Here is a 17,017-nt window from a genome sequence, read left to right as displayed (position 1 = left end):
AATTATCAAACAGAAGTATTTATGTAGAGAGAGCTCTGACATAATGACCAGAAATACAAAGCCAGTGTTTGGGTTGTTAGTCTGGCTCTATAATGTCACCCCACTCTACTGACTTTATATGTGCAGCCTGTGGCTTTCAGACACGAGGACTTTAGATGGATCTTTTTTTAAAACAGCATTAGCGAGTGATTTTCATAGCAGGGCTTTGAGCAACTGCAGTACCATCCATTAGACAGTGACCTTCACTATTAATATGTCTGCCTTTCATACACACAAACAAGAAAAATAAGTACAACAATCCTCTTGCAATAATAATAATAAAAACGTGATATCCCTCTGAAGTGAAGGTGAATGGACCGGGAGCCAGAGATTGGGAGAGATTAAAAAATGGTAAATCCTAAATGAACTGAGAGATAAGGGCTGGAGAGACTGATGAGATGAAGGAGGTCAGGCTCTGTAAGCGTACCATGCGACTGCCTCTCGCCACATCGACTGGAGCAGCGGTTTGGCCTGAGGAGGGTCAATGCAACAAGGGCCTATCGCAGGCCTGGCTGCTGCTGACACAGATTTCGTACCATGACATAGTGAATCCTCATTGTATTAATCACAGATTTGGGATTAGTTTGACGGGAAAACATGAAAACAAACTGCCAGTGGACAGGGAGGAAGCGTCGCTCAGTATTAGTATTGCGTGTGTGGAATTCTGCGGCAAAAATATGCCTCTAATAAAGTTATATTGGCACGAAAAACATGATTAAAAGTGGTCAAATAATCAGTGCTTCATCAGGATAACAACTGATTTCATATACTATACAGTATATATATATATATATATATATACACACACACACACACAGGTATATACTGTACATGTATATTGTATTATCATCAAGCCTCCTGTAATAGACCTCGCTGTTGTGTTACTTTTAAAGGTCTTATTGAGAATATATTTATGTAAAGTAATTAAAAAATAATAACACATCCACAGAGCTTTAAGAAAGGTGCAGAATAAAAGTATTGCTTTTCCTAAAAATAAATAAATAAAAAACAAAATAATTAAAAAATAATATATAATATATATAATTATTGTGAAAATATCATTAAAACATTTTTGGCAGGTTCAAAATGAATGTTTTGTTTGTGGAAGGTATCTGACCTTTGGTTCCCACTTCTACCAAGACTTCAAACAAGGTGTGACATCTAGTGGCTGAATGTTATAAATATAGCACCTTTAAAGTTCAAGCCTTAAGAAAAAAAAAAAAATAATAATAATAATGTAAACCATAGTTTTAAGTCAGCCTTAGAGATAAAACGCATGACAATGTGATATCAAGCAATTATGATTTATTTTTACCAAACAAACATAGAAATATCATTTGTATCTCCTCCATAAACAAAATCATTCACATAACCATGTCCTAGAGACAATTATATAAATACATTGATTGAATCCATTTGAATCATCAGTAGAAATTAAACAGAACAAGGCGCCTGAAGCCACAGCGATGCATCATTTTGTTCTATCAGCTCTACTAACAACTAAGCATCACCAGCAGCTGATCAACACCTTGATGCACGAAGACTCTTTGACTACCAACAACAGACTCCTGTTAACGTCCGCTAAACTGGGTGTCCACAGAAAAGCTGCAATTTGTCTCATTAAAAAAAAAGCTATTACAGTATATACACTGAGTGGTACTCCGGGACCAAGTACTAACAGTTAAAGCAAGAGATCGTTCATTTCATGTACACAAGTACTACTATCAAAGTCATGCAAGATGAAAATTAATTTCTGACATCAAAACTTGCAATTGATTGGAAATTATTAAAAAAAAGGATGCCAATGCACTTTCTATACAACATCAGGTTAAGGCAACGGAATTCAATTCCTTTTATATATGTGTAATTATGTGTTGTTTAAAACCAACTCTGATGTGTAATTAAAGCTGCTCCATATCATATCATTATGCATGTCTTCATTCTCAATTTATGTAAAAAAAAAATCCCCCATCATAAATCCTGGATGTCAGGTTAAACCTCCCCCCCCAAAAAAAAATTATACATTTCACATTCTGCAAAAAGGTAGTAAAAAAACAATTCATCAACATCAAAAGGAAAGCAATACAGCCTTTTGCACAGTGCAATCACAGAACTGGAAAAAGCCCTTACAATCTGTACATATGGCATGGCTTTTTCTAGCACAAAAACTAGAAGAAGAAAAAAAGAATCAGATAGAGTGCAGAGGGGTCCATCAAGTCTCTAGAAAATCAACGCACAGTCTAGTCAGATAAAGATAGACTCACTTAGAATGATAAAAGTAGAGGGACAATACGTAATAGTGCTACTGCTTTATGGGATAATCCCACTACTCCTTTACTTCACATTACAGTGCCACCTTGTGGTTCATATCAGTTACTGTGCTCTCTACTGTACATTACAGTTATCAACAGTCCTCAGTGTGACTCCAGAAACAGTTTACAACGTCCAAATTTCACATTTAGCGTAGTCTTTGAAGAAAAGATCTGATTTAATCCATAACTGATGAATCAGTAACTTTTTAGCTGTCACTGTGCTCTGAATTGTCATCACAGTTTCAACAAAATCTGGCTAAATACACTGCTTCAGTGTCTTCCTATGCCTCACTCCCCACAGCTCAGAAGCTCAGGCGGTAGTGTATTCAACCGTATTTTGGCAAAACAATGAGAGTTTGGAACATACTACCACACGGATGGACAGTGAAGAGGTGGATTAAGCTGCAGGAGTGGTTGTGGAGAAGCTTCTGTGGCCAAATACTTGTTTTTTCTGCTTTGAAACAACCTGATAACAGCTGCTATTCTTCATTAAGCAGCTTTTATAGACCACACAGCCTACTGGGATGGATTTTAGGCAAATAGGCAAACCTAAATGCAACACTCACATGTAATTTGTTTGCTGAAGGTCGCTGTAATCATTTCTACTGTCCTGTTCATAATGGCCGTCTAGTGATACTTTCATAGAGCGACTACAATGTAAGGTACAAAATGCACTTTTACTGTGCAAAAAGTGCTGCCTAAAGTTCAGCCAAAACTAACACGAGGCTTCAGCAGTCTGAGAATAGCCAAATCAAACCTTAGTGCTGGCAGTCGCGTGCAGGTTTATTGTCAGGGTTTTGTCGTCATGGCAACAAACCTATAGGTGACTGCCAGGACGTATCCCTCACACCATAGCAAGAAAACACGGGGAAACATAAAGACGGTATTTTGAATTAAAAATGCCATTACTTTGGAAAATACACTTTTTGCACAAAACGAGGAGTGCAGATTTTTGCCCCCCATTTCCTACATTGTAGTTGCTCTATGAGGGTATCACTTCATGGCCAGTGCGAACAACCCTCAACTCTCTCAATGTACATATGGGTATATAAAATCTGAACTTGTTGTGATCTGAGACCAGCCCTCACACATTTCAGTACTTGATATTGGGGCAGAAGCATGGCAAACAAAACAAAGTGCAATATCCTGGGGAGCAAAAATAAAAATGTTCTCTTGTAACTTAAATGTTCATTTAACAAAAAAACAAGACCCGTTTTGTATTTTTGGGTTAATTATAAACATACACTCTTGGAGGGGTGAACGAAATTTTTTTTTTGATGCCATAAAAAATAATTACATGAACATGTACCTCCACCACCCCTGAAACTCCACTCTGGTTGCAGTGTAGCAAATAGTGCAAATTAGTTAAGATTTTAGTCCACAGGACCACATTTCATCACTATATTTAGCCAAGCAGGTGATATCCACTGCTTTTTTTTCCTTTTTGTTTCGGTAACTGATAAACTGTTTATGTATCTCAGAAAGAAACTCTGTACCTGGTAATTATTGCATGTGACACATTTTACAATCAATTGCATATGCTTTTTATGGACCTGTGTGACTTCATGTTTCCCTTCGCACTTTTTTCTTCTGGGAGGGCTTCGGAGGCTCCGCAGTCGGCTCAGACTTCTCTGCAAGTAGATTAAAAAGGCAAACTTGTATTTAGAACCATGTTATTCTTACTATATTGTTTGAACATTTATTTCCTCTCTCTGAGTGATATAAACTCGCAGCTTTAGCTGTTGAAACCTACTCTGAGAGGATGATATGCTGGGATTCTGCTTTTTGGAGGCCGGCGCAGTAGGCTCTTGGGGTTTGGGTACTGCATTGACCGGCGGCACTGTGCTCACCGTCTACAATCAAAGAAATGGGTTGACATTACAAAACAGGAAAAATGCCTAAAAATAAATAGAATAAATTAAAGTTTTATATTTTTGTGGAAGATATTATTCCGACAGCTTGATTTTTTTTTGTTCTTGCCTGAGCCTCAGATGCAGCCTCCTCTTCTGTTTTCTTCTTCTTTTTCCTCTTCTTCTTGGATTTGGCTGCTCCGCCGGAGGGATCGTCAGTGTCCTTTTCATCCTCTGATACCTGCCATAACAAAAACAGACATTCATTTCAAAATTAGGAACACAAGCTCTGGTAACAGTGAAGTCCACGGTAGAAAGAAGAGGTGCTTTGTGAGATGGACGCTACAAGAATATATGAAGACATGAAGACTTTTAGGCCTCGCAAAGGGATCATTTAGAAAAGTCTAACAGACGTAATTAGGCAGACATGTGGGTGATGTGGCAGAGTGTCAGTGATACCTTGTTGGGGAGAGGTTGTTCCTTCAGTGGAGGCGCTGGCGTCACCAACACCGGGGGCTCTTCGTAGTTTCCCCAGTGCACTGCTGGGACACTCCAGTCAGAGCTGGGGTCCACGGCCGTCCCATCTAAAATTATTCATACCAACAGGATGGCAGTTAGATAAACCATTACATATTCTGAAGTATATGCGTCTTTGGCAGCTTTTACTTTTCTTCTTTATGATCCATTAATATTTAGAAGGCTGCGTTGCTGAAATACTCACTAGATCCAGACCATTCATCATCAACATCGGGTTTCCTCGGCCACTGCAGCTCCATTGAATTTGATATTGGGTCTAAGAAGGCAGTCAGAAAGTGGTTGAGAGAGAGAGAGGTAAAAAATAAAAGTAAGTTAGTAATTTCTTTAAAAATACAAAACACGCTAAGCTTTTATAGTAAAGTAGAAAAGCTACATTGGACATTCTTTATATTACACATCCTGGAAGTAGAGTATGGTTTGTGACTGGGTGATAAAGCTGACAGTTAATCGCAATACCAACCAGTGGTGTTTAGTCCCATCATGGAGAAGGTCACTGGGTTGAGGTCAGTCTTTATCCGGCCATCAATGCCACTCCAGGCTGCTGGCGAGAGCACACAGAAACACATTATGATTATATGGTTACAATGCTGTTTTGGCAAATAAACAGTAGAGCTCAGATGTTCAAAGAATAATATATTTGTCCTACTGATGTTTACAGATTGATGGAGAGAATTCATTCAATTACAGTATAAAACACCCTCCACCATCTTAAAAAATAATTTAATCGCTGTAAACACACAATTTCAGTGCTTTGATATGACAACTGCATTGTTTGCTCGGTTCACAGTAAATCATTTAACATCCACAAGGAAGACAAAAGTGAAAATAACCCCAATATGGGTATGTTACCATATCAAATAAAGTATTTTTTTTATTTTGGGTGTTGAGCTAGCAGTTGATTTAAATTTAGACTTTCAATGATTTCAACTCCTGCAAACAAAAGTTGCACAAAAAAAATAATAAATGTTAGCTTAAGCTTTAACAATAAGATAAGATAAATTTAACTTAATTAATCCCGAAGGAAATTCTTGTGCCAGAGATTGCTCAAAATTAAAACAATTACAACAATGCCACTCCAACTAATTTCAAATGTCTCATACAACACCATGTCTGCCCAGCAGATGGCTCAGTTGGACACAGATTTTAAAATGACTATGATGTCAGTGAAATTAAAAATTAAACCCAAGAATAACCTATTGTGATTTTTTTTTTTTTTTAAATGTCAGCAGTCAGAATGGCAGTGATTTATTGTTGCTGTAGCCAACCTTGAAAATGGTGAAATAGCTGTATAGACACAAATGATATTATATGATGAAATCTCTGGTTATCCTGCTTATCTAAATAGTTATAACTGGGAGTGTTAAATCCCCCAAGAATAAAAAAGGGCTATGAGTCCAACACTGTTCATCTGATGAGGATGCGATTACTCACAAACACTTTTCTGGTTTCATTTCAAATCCAATGTGCTGAGTAGAGCCTGCATTGTAGATTAATCTTATTGTGTTATACCGCACTAACAGTATTTATGTTTGTGGTGTAAATAGGTCTGCTCAGGTCGAGGTGGTACCTTGTGTCTCCTGTCTCCAGGACTGAGGCTTAGGTGTGGCCCTGTAAGGTTTAGCAGTGGAGATGGCACTCCAATTGGTTCCCTCCATAGCGCCCGTCTGACGTGGGCTCTTCAAAGACATATCAGTCCAACCTCCACCGTTGACTGAAGGCTCCTCTTTCCAGCTGGAGGACACTGAGGAGATAGACAGTGGGGGAAGACAGGCTTACAGGCTTGTTCAGTTACCACACCCAGGAATACATCTTTATACATATCCTCCATCTCGTCTTAATATTAAACAAAGCTTCACTTGGGAAAATAAAGAAAAACAAATAAAGAAAAAGGGAGCTATCACATAGTTTTTCCATCTCAGTCACACAAAATAATGGTGTAGCTTTGTCTTTACCAGCTCCACTGGCTGTCTCCCTCTTTACAGCAGGTCTTGAATGCAGGGACTCTGAAACAAGTGTTGGGAAAAAAGATATGCTTGAGTTACTTGCACATGAACTCATCACAACAAGTTGCTACATATATGGTTAGCCCTGCATGTTAAATAACAGTTCATCACACTGATGAATACCATGGTTTCCTCTGTTCTTCTTGGTGTTGATAGTTGCTGCTGCCACCACACGTGCCTCCACATTGCTCTTGGTAGCCTCCACCCCTCCTGGGCCACCAGAGTCCTCAGGGCCCTTGTCCTTCCTGCGCTGCTGCTTCTTCTCTCGGTTACTGACTTTGGTCTCCCATGCACCTGGTGGACACACAAACAACAACATAAAATAGTTAGGTTAGACTTACCGTGTGCAATGCAATGATAAAGAAGTATTTTAGATGGTCGACTGTGGATGAAATTTGGTCTATGATTTAACCAGGAGGCTGGCTACAACAGGAAAACTGAATGTTAGGTGTAGTAAGTGAGGCTATCCAAAACGGCATTGGTCAAGTAGATGTAGTTGTAAATACTGAAAACACAATACAACAGTTGAGTCTTACCATCATCAGGTTCCTTCCCATCATTTTTAGACACCTGCTGGACTGGTTTTACATTTGTCTTGGTTTTCTTCTTGTTCTTTTTCACCTGCACTTGGGCCTCATGCACCTGTGGATAGAGAGAAATCAAAAGTTATATTGAAACAAAGTATGAGGCTACAAAAAAAGGTTATTTCTCATTGCAATCATGTAACTTTGTTGTCCTTTGAAGCCCACAAAGACACACTGGCAAATCTCAAGAAACATTTGTGGCTGCCCTGCCCATCAACAGTTAGTGCTCAAACAACATACTTTCTCGGTTTTGTTCTGCACGCCTAGCTTGGAAACAGTTTCAGTCACTTTAACTTCCTCTTGAGCTACAGCCACTGGTTGTCCATTGGATTGAGTGTTCTAGTGGAGAAAGACAAGACAGACATCAGATCAACAACATATTGATCCAGTACTTTCAATTTCACGTTGAATCTTTACAATACATCTGAATTTGGAGTAATACTTTACATATGTATAATCACACTTTACCATCATCTTTACTAATATATCTGAATTTTGGAGTATACTTTATATATGTATAATTACACTTTACCATCATCTTTACAATATATCTGAATTTTGAAGTATACTTTACATATGTATAATCACACTTTACCATCATCTTTACTAATATATCTGAATTTGGAGTATACTTTATATATGTATAATCACACTTTACCATCATCTTTACTAATATATCTGAATTTGGAGTATACTTTATATATGTATAATTACACTTTACCATCATCTTTACAATATATCTGAATTTGGAGTATACTTTATATATGTATAATCACACTTTACCATCATCTTTACTAATATATCTGAATTTGGAGTATACTTTATATATGTATAATTACACTTTACCATCATCTTTACAATATATCTGAATTTTGAAGTATACTTTACATATGTATAATCACACTTTACCATCATCTTTACAATATATCTGAATTTGGAGTATACTTTATATATGTATAATCACACTTTACCATCATGTTTACAATATATCTGAATTTGGAGTATACTTTATATATGTATAATCACACTTTACCATCATGTTTACAATATATCTGAATTCGGAGTATACTTTACATATGTATAATCACACTTTACCATCATCTTTACAATATATCTGAATTCGGAGTATACTTTAGATATGTATAATCACACTTTACCATCATGTTTACAATATATCTGAATTTTGGAGTATACTTTATATATGTATAATCACATTTTACCATCATCTTTACAATATATCTGAATTTGGAGTATACTTTATATATGTATAATCACACTTTACCATCATCTTTACAATATATCTGAATTTGGAGTATACTTTACATATGTATAATCACATTTTACCATCATCTTTACAATATATCTGAATTTGGAGTATACTTTACATATGTATAATCACACTTTACCATCATCTTTACAATATATCTGAATTTGGAGTATACTTTACATATGTATAATCACACTTTACCATCATCTTTACAATATATCTGAATTTGGAGTATACTTTACATATGTATAATCACACTTTACCATCAAAGTGTTTTTTTAAGGAAACATCAACATAGCAATATTGATGTTACTGACTGAATAACAGCTTTATAAGCAGCAAACCTTGTTCACAAATGTGTGAAAAACATTCCATTTTCAAGTTATAAAAACAAGTTATTTATCAGACATGTGATTTTTAGCAAGCAGAATGCTTAAGTGTTATGTAACCTTAACTAACATGAACCATCACCAGGTAGTGGATTGTCAGTAGGCAGCTACGTAAGCTAACTAGTTAGCATCCTGTTCTAAACCACATACAGTGATTCAGTGTATATTTAGCTAACTGGTTTATTGTTGTCATTTTGTAAAGGGGTCACATGGTTGTCCCTAGATAGATAGCTTGTTATTGTGTAAACAAAGTGAAGCTAGTTCATTAATAGTGTATGAGAAAGCAAAGCTAGCTTTATTGACACAATAACAATGGGTCTGATTGTTTGCACTCCGGCAATATTTGCACTATCTGTATATATCATGTTTATTTTGTTTAAAGCTTATTTTGTATATTGTATATTCTTAAAATTTCAATTTTTTTAATTCTATTTTATTCTAACGTTTTTATCTATTTTGTTATTATACTGTTTGACTTGCACCAACATAACCAAAGCAAATTCCTAGTGTAAATCTCTTACACCTGGCAATAAAACACAATTCTGATTCTGATTCTGATTCTGATTCTGAATTCTGAATTCTGATTCTGATTCTGATGGGGATACATGTATACATTAATGCTAACTAATGCTAACTAATGCTAGCTAATGCTAGCTAATGCTAACTGAGCTAACGATGCTAACAGCTGTGTTAATTGTTTTCTAGACACCAATGGACGCACTTTGTTTTTGATTTACCGTGATTAATCAGCTCATTAACGCTACTGTTCTACGGTAATGTTACCTTTTCAATGGTTTTCTTCTTGTTCCTCTTCTTCAGTTCCTCTGGTTTGACAGGTTTAGCTAACTGGGCCTTGCCTGGCTCTCCGTTGCCGTGGGTTACCGCCTTGGATCCCCGCTTTTTCCTGACCAACAGCCCGCCACAGAAGACGGCCCAGGACACACCGAGCAGCAGCAGCAGCAGCAGACCCGCCGCGGCCGTGGACAGGATCACCCAGGTCGGGTACACATCAGGCTTCAGACCCAGATCCACCCCGAACTGAGCCTGAACATATCCCTGTCCAGAAGACAGCAGCTCCTTCAGACGGCCTGACAGCAGCTCGGCTTTCTCCAAAGCGAAACCTCGCCAGTCCTCAGCCATCTTTACCTGATAACACTAGAAGCTATTAGCTCACTGGTAGCAAGCATGGCACAGCACAGCAGCATCCGGATGCTAACGGAGGAGTGGCTAAGCTCATCTGACTGACAGTGTATACTGTGTGGTGGCAGTTTCTGTTCAAACAAGACACAAACCAACGTAACAACTTGTCTTTCAGTGAATTTAATAAAAAGGCATACATTAATAACTAAAGCATCTGCAGATGGACTCACGAGCACAGCCACCTGTTGTGGACTGTGGCAAGTGAGCCCCGAATACAAAGAGTAGTCAGTATTTATACATTTAAAGCATAACATGAAGATAAGTGCAAAGAAGAAAAGAAGAGAAGGATAGAAAGTGTATCAATGCGTCAGCACACAGCAGACAACAGAGCATCACAAGACATAACAAGTATTTCAGCAATCTGTTGTTTGCAGTTACAGAGATCTAAAATGTCAGGTCACTGTCCTATGGTGACAAAGTTGAACATGTGAGGCCCTGAGATTATCTAAAGGTACAGTGTTAAACTGCAGATATGAAAATTGCCATTACAACTGTTATACTGTATATCAGTCCATCTTGTTGCTGAATAATAATTCATGTGCTGCTAAAGACATGTAAATCCAGAGGACAGATGGTAGTTTTGTAATGGGTTATGTATGAATAACTGTGATGTGTTTTGTTTTTTGTCTGATGGGTCTTACTTGTCTGTCTGTCTATTGTAACAGTATGTCTATTGTATGTGTACTTTTTCCTCAAACTGAGCTGCCTATGGATGCAAAATGAATTTCAGTGCAACTGACAATAAAGTTGTATCTTATCATACACACACAGCTGCTTTAGTCTGACCATTTGAAAATCAGACATCAGCTATATTCAGGGATTTGGCCTACATCATGTAAACCATGTTTATAACTAGTCACCCACATTTGGCAATAAGGCTGCTGAATGAATTTGGCTCTCTAATTTGGCTGTATGAATTCATCACAAATACTGAACCCCAACAAGCAACAACAGCTGTCAGTGTGCAGACTTGACTATGGCTTGCCCCATTTCACTATGCAAATGTAAGTATATATTTATTATTGGAAATCAAACAATGACAAATATTGTCCACAAATCCTCACAGGTACTACATTTAGAATAAAACAAATATGCTCAAATTGTAACATGGCAAACTCAAGCCCAACAAGCAACAACTGTCAGTGTGTCAGTGTGCTGACTTGACTATGACTTTCTCCAAACTGCATGTGATTATCATAAAGTGGGCATGTCTGTAAAGGGGAGACTCGTGGGTACCCATAGAACCCATTTACATTCACATATCTTGAGGTCAGAGGTCAAGGGACCCCTTTGAGAATGGCCATGACAGTTTTTCCTCGCCAAAATTTAGCATAAGTTTAGAGCGTTATTTAGTATGTTGTATTGTTGCTACCAAAGGATTCCTTAGGTTTTATAGTTTCATATGATACCAGTATCTTCACTCTAGTTTTAAAACTGAGCCCGCTACCACCAAAAATCACAAGTTGCATTAATGCGTTAAAGAAATTGGTGGTGTTAAAATGAAGTTGCGTTATAGTGTTACGTTATAGTGTTATTATCGCGTTAACTTTGACAGCCCTAGACTAGAGCTATAGAAGGTAATTTTGTATGAATTGTGTGTTTCAGGGACTACTTATTTAATGCCATTCAGACCATGCCTTGTGTGAGATGAAAAGCAGACTGGGCCCTCCAGTGGATAAATGACAGCGAATCCACATTTGGTGAGGAAGATGCAACATTCAAAACATCATATTGCAATTCACATAATAATGATAAACTCTCTCGCCTAGAGGAGCATCCGTTATCTGTGGTTATTAGTAGTTTTGACACTATTTTGCCCTCAGGGGAGCAAATTGTGGCTGGTCACTGATCTTCTGTATTTAATTAGAGTAAAGAAATTATTTTCATTTTACAAAACATTTTATTGTACATTAAAAATGTCAAAATGTTAAAACAAACCACCATAGAGGACTGCCACCAGAATTGCAGCCGCAATAAAATATATTCATTCAAATTTAAATGTCCGAAGAGGTACAGAATAATCAGTCCCATCACCTCACCCCCATATTTTAAAACTCAGGTCATAAACTTGCCTTGTAGTGTGTTGAGGTAATTACAAGTAGCCCTAAGCAGGGCTTAAAGGTTCCATTTGTTTACCCTATTTCACTCTGCAAACTATTTTGGCTGCTAATTAACTCCCAAGTGTATAAATCTCAATCCCTATTGCCCAACAGGTGCACATGTCTGCTGGAAGAGAGCAGCTCAACAGGTCAAATGTAACAGATGTGTAACAGAACGTCATCTCCCGTCAGCGTCAGAAGTCTGCATCCAGTGTGAATTCATCGTCCGTCATGCTTGACATGACTCCAAATTTCTGATACTCCGCTACTCGCTTCTCAAAGAAGTTGGTTTTCCCCTCTAGTGAAATGGACTCCATGAAGTCAAATGGATTTTCAGCTTGGTATACCTTTGATTAAAGGAGAGGAAAAAAAGGTGACTTAATCTTCACACTATTAAAAACAAAAAAATATAATGCATTAACACATCTTGATGTACATTTCTTTTGTCAAATAATGTGTAAAGCATATGTCATTATGGTATTTTTTGCAAGGCTCTAGCTTTTCTCAACCCTCTTATTTAACACAACAGCTACCACAGTATAAAGGGGTTCAATGAGTAATGACCATTTGGCTTCGTTATATCTATTATATGATAATTATTACCTTGGCCAGTCCAAGGTCAGCAAGAAGCCGATCGGCCACAAACTCGATGTACTGCTTCATCAGACTACAGTTGATTCCAATGAGGTTCACTGGCAAGGCCTCTGTCAAAAACTCCTGCAACAGCAAACATGATATAATTATGTATCAACAGAACTGGTACGGGCTATCAAGACTTTGATCTTCTGATTTATTGCAATCGGAGTCAATATAAACAAAGTAAAATGTAAATTAGAATTAACGCCTTGCGGTTGTATGCCTCCGCCAAACAGTCAAATTGCAGTTTACATCCATGTCTGTCAAAAATGGCTTCATCATTTTATCCTACTAGACATTTCTATAAAATTGTCATAATTAGCATATGAATTCTTGAATTATGGCCAAAATTGTGTTTTGTGAGGTCACAGTGACCTTGATTTTTGACCGCCAAAATCTAATCAGTTCATCCTCAAGTCCAAGTAGATGTCTGTGCCAGATGTAATACATTTCCCTCCAGGTGTTCCTGAGATATTGCTTTCACGAGAGTGGGATGGACGTGAGGTCACAGTGACCTTTGACCACTAAAATCTAATCAGTTCATCCTTGAGTCCAAGTGAACGTTTCTGCCAAATTTGAAGAAATTCAAGGGGTTCCCGAGATATCGCGTTCATGAGAATGGACAAGACGGACGGACAACCCAGAAACATAATGCCTCCGCGCCGGCGATAGCAGAGACAAAGCAGAGATATAGTGTATGTTTCAACAATTTATCATCATGTGTAGTCTGGGTTGAGCATATTCCCTCCGACATTAGTTCACCTGCTCAATGCTGACAGCTTTGGTGATGATGTCCTTCACTCGGTCCTCGGATGGCTTATTCACCAGGTAGCTGTACAGCAGGCAGGCGAAGTTACAGTGCAAGCCCTGAGAAAAACATCAATATGCATGTCAGAGTAGCTGATATAAAACAGAGATAATTCTTACTGTGTTGATATGCAAACTGTGACCATATTTACCACCCAAACTGACCAAAGAGCACCATCAGCAAAGTGTGAATGGAAGAGCTGAGCAAGCCCGCAGTCACATCAAATGTCGACAATTATATAGTACAGTAACCTCAGAGTAAGTTGAATGGCCTGTCATGACAAGAAAAACTTGCTCATGCCTATGCAGGTGTGTCAAACATAACAAAGTATTGTGCAATAGTAACGATTTAGAACTTTTGTTTTTGTATTATTCAATGTGCTGTGAGATGTCATGGATAACTTAAACTTCACCCCTGAACTGGCTCTGATTTCTTATTTGTAGCCTGAACTCAAACATAAGTCCTCTTCCCTGTTTTGTACACCATTGTATTTTTAATCCAGCAGCACTCAAATAGATAGATTAAACTACATGTCTTTTTGTTTGTGAACTCATCTCACCTCATCCCGACTAATCAGCTCGTTGGAGTAGGTAAGGCCAGGCATTAGTCCTCTCTTCTTGAGCCAAAAGATGGCAGCGAATGAGCCGGAGAAGAAGATGCCCTCCACTGCCGCGAAAGCCACAATTCGCTCCCCTGAGGGCAAAATAGTGTCAAAACTACTAATAACCACAGATAATGGGATGCTCCTCTAGGCCAGAGTTTCTCATTATTATGTGATTTACAATATGATGTTTTGAATGTTGCATCTTCCTTACCAAATGTGGATTTGCTGTCATTTATCCACTGGAGGGCCCAGTCTGCTTTTCGTCTCACAGAAGGCATGGTCTGAATGGCATTAAATAAGTAGTCCCTGAAACACACAATTCATACAAAATGATTTACTATAGCTCTAGAGTAGGGCTGTCAAAGTTAACGCGATAATAACACTATAACGCAACTTCATTTTAACACCACTAATTTATTAAGCGCATTAATGCAACTTGTGATTTTTGGTGGTAGCGGGCTCAGTTTTAAAGTCAGAGTGAAGATACTGGTATCATATGAAACTATAAAACCTAAGGAATCCTTTGGTACCAACAATACAACATACTAGCTCGCGAAGGACGTTAAATAACACTCCAAACTTGCGCAAAATTTTGGCGAGGAAAAACTGTCATGGCCATTTTCAAAGGGGTCCCTTGACCTCTGACGTCAAGATATGTGAATGTAAATGGGTTTTATGGGTACCCACGAGTCTCCCCTTTACAGACATGCCCACTTTATGATAATCACATGCAGTTTGGGGCAAGTCATAGTCAAGTTAGCACACTGAAAGTTGTTGCTTGTTGGGCTTCAGTTTGCCTTTTTATGATTTGAGCATATTTGTTTTATGCTAAATGTAGTACCTGTGAGGGTTTGTTGACAATATTTGTCATTGTTTGATTTCCAATAATAACTATATACTTACATTTGCATAAAGCAAGCATAATTGCCCACTCCCATGTTGATAAGAATAATAGATACTTGACAAATCTCTCTTAAAGGTACATTTTGAACAGATAAAAAATGTGTGATTAATTTGCGATTAAATATGGACAATCGTGATTAATGGCGATTAAAAATATTAATTTGATTGACAGCCCTAATCTAGACATACAGTATAGCACCAGCATAACAAATACACTAACTATGGAAAGAAATATGAAAAGAAATATACCTAAATTAAATGCTGCAAAATACATATCTTAAGACAATAAAATATGTTTTATTTCACAACAAAAAAACATGTTGATGCATGTTGGCCTTGAAATTGTTGCCTTCCTAGTCTGTGGGTACATCAAAGCTGCTGCAGCTAGGAATGCAACAGAAATCCCCAAAGTGGAGCGGAATTAGCCTGTGATGATGAACAGGTGCAAGTCTTACAGTTTGTTTTGAATCTTCAGAGTATTAGACATATGGTGTGGTTATGCACTTGCTCCGAACGAGCTGAGGCACATAATCTTTACCATCTAAACATTGCCACTGAGAATCAGAAGTGGCCAAAAAGAAAAGAAGAACTAACCTCTCCTTCAGGTCCTGGATGTAAGTGTTGATGAGCAGGCTGTACATCTCTGAATGAATAGTCTCTATAAGTATCTGGAAGCTGTAGAACGAGCGTGCTTCAGGGACCTGCACCTCCTGGCAGAACCTCTGCACCTGTTAGACAAGACAGAAACAGAGACTTTACCCTGGCAAATTATTTTATTTTAACATCTCATCTGTTCTGAATCCATTAGTGCCTGTGGTAGGTTGACCAAGAAATGTTCCACCTCTTTAGATGCATACAATCTACAAAACATCTGTCACATCTGATGAAATCCCTCACCAGGTTCTCATTGACGATACCATCACTTGCAGCAAAGAAGGCTAGGATGTGGGAGATGAAGTGTCTCTCCTCAGGTTTCAAACTGTCCCAGTGCGTCAAGTCTTTGGATAGATCAACCTGAAAGACACAACATCAGCAGTACACCTGTCAGCTTTTTCCAGTGATAACTGTGGTGTTTCTATTAGTTTTGTTAGTGTTTTTGTGGGGAGCTGCAACATATACACAGTATGTCTTTGTGGGAATCAACCTGAAGCCAGCTGCTGAAACAATAAAATGACAATACAGTGAGAGACTGATCCCCACCTCCTCCACCGTCCAGTAAGAAGCCTGTGCCTGCTTGTACATCCTCCAGATGTCCGGGTACTGGATGGGGAAGACGACAAACCGTCTGGGGTTTTCTCGGAGCAAAGGTTCCTCCTCTTTCTCGGAACCATTGTGGCAGTCTGGGTCTTTATCTTTGAAGACAATATTCTACAAAAGAGCACAATAAGTAAATGCATTTTCACCTCACATTTGTATTGGTATTTTATCTGGTTTGTAGTGATGTGTCGGTCGCGAACGAGCCGGCTCTTTTAAGTGAACGATGGGAGCCGGCTCCTGTCCGAGAACCATTTATTTTAATTTTCTTATTAATTCAAGGCAGAATGATAGGATGATCTTCTCCGCGCCACGGGCACTCCATGCACCGACTGTGACTGAATGTTGTGTTAATGACATATGTGTGACGCGATGCAGTGAGGTGCGCTGAGGAGCGGTGCATTGTGATGCGGTGCGGTGCGCCTGAGGTTCGTTGAGTTGCGTTGCGGTGCGCAGAGGTGCGATGCGGTGCAGTGCGTTGAGGTGCGGTGCGGTGCGGTGCATGAATAGCAGACAAGATGAGTGACAGTTG

The 17,017-nt window shown here is 38.4% G+C and overlaps 2 protein-coding genes and 1 long non-coding RNA gene across 4 annotated transcripts; 1 reads left to right on the top strand and 2 right to left on the bottom strand.

Moving 5' to 3' along the window:
* Nucleotides 1-1,327: 1,327 nt before the first annotated feature.
* Nucleotides 1,328-10,210, bottom strand: mtdha (metadherin a). Of its 2 annotated transcripts, none has more exons than XM_037794040.1 (12): nucleotides 9,765-10,210; nucleotides 7,566-7,664; nucleotides 7,278-7,383; nucleotides 6,865-7,035; nucleotides 6,691-6,741; nucleotides 6,306-6,479; nucleotides 5,199-5,279; nucleotides 4,923-4,994; nucleotides 4,661-4,785; nucleotides 4,332-4,442; nucleotides 4,105-4,204; nucleotides 1,328-3,982 (listed from the first exon to the last, which is right to left on the bottom strand). In XM_037794040.1, exons 1-12 carry the CDS (start codon nucleotides 10,119-10,121, stop codon nucleotides 3,915-3,917), a joined length of 1,515 nt encoding a protein of 504 aa, XP_037649968.1. In that variant the 5' UTR covers nucleotides 10,122-10,210; the 3' UTR covers nucleotides 1,328-3,914. The 2 variants fall into 2 exon arrangements, with proteins under 2 accessions (XP_037649968.1, XP_037649969.1); XM_037794041.1 differs by having other exon boundaries at nucleotides 5,199-5,276.
* LOC119502830 lies at nucleotides 9,539-12,556 on the top strand. Its single transcript, XR_005210184.1, has 3 exons — nucleotides 9,539-9,754; nucleotides 11,787-11,881; nucleotides 12,395-12,556. It is a non-coding gene; the product is annotated as an uncharacterized LOC119502830 (long non-coding RNA).
* On the bottom strand, nucleotides 12,062-16,630 carry rrm2b (ribonucleotide reductase M2 b). The gene is made up of 8 exons (XM_037794042.1): nucleotides 16,432-16,630; nucleotides 16,129-16,245; nucleotides 15,826-15,959; nucleotides 14,540-14,634; nucleotides 14,284-14,417; nucleotides 13,679-13,783; nucleotides 12,884-12,997; nucleotides 12,062-12,627 (listed from the first exon to the last, which is right to left on the bottom strand). Exons 1-8 carry the CDS (start codon nucleotides 16,471-16,473, stop codon nucleotides 12,475-12,477), a joined length of 894 nt encoding a protein of 297 aa, XP_037649970.1. The 5' UTR covers nucleotides 16,474-16,630; the 3' UTR covers nucleotides 12,062-12,474.
* Between the last annotated feature and the right edge of the window lie 387 nt (nucleotides 16,631-17,017).

The sequence above is a fragment of the Sebastes umbrosus genome, chromosome 15 (assembly GCF_015220745.1).
Source record: "Sebastes umbrosus isolate fSebUmb1 chromosome 15, fSebUmb1.pri, whole genome shotgun sequence".
Lineage (NCBI taxonomy): Eukaryota > Metazoa > Chordata > Actinopteri > Perciformes > Sebastidae > Sebastes > Sebastes umbrosus.
The sequence above is the reverse complement of the archived record's forward strand: the minus strand, read 5'-3'. Positions and strand labels throughout refer to the sequence as shown.

Coding starts and splice junctions, on each gene's coding strand:
- rrm2b (XM_037794042.1), bottom strand. CDS start 16,473: ATGTACAAGCAGGCACAGGCTTCTTACTGGACGGTGGAGGAG. Junction 12,998..13,678: donor AAGCTGTCAGCATTGAGCAG/GTGAACTAATGT, acceptor TTGCTGTTGCAG/GAGTTTTTGACAGAGGCCTT. Junction 12,628..12,883: donor CTGACCTTGGACTGGCCAAG/GTAATAATTATC, acceptor CTTTAATCAAAG/GTATACCAAGCTGAAAATCC.
- mtdha (XM_037794040.1), bottom strand. CDS start 10,121: ATGGCTGAGGACTGGCGAGGTTTCGCTTTGGAGAAAGCCGAGCTGCTG. Junction 5,280..6,305: donor CTGGAGACAGGAGACACAAG/GTACCACCTCGA, acceptor TGCTCTCGCCAG/CAGCCTGGAGTGGCATTGAT. Junction 4,995..5,198: donor GATGGGACTAAACACCACTG/GTTGGTATTGCG, acceptor CTGCCTTCTTAG/ACCCAATATCAAATTCAATG.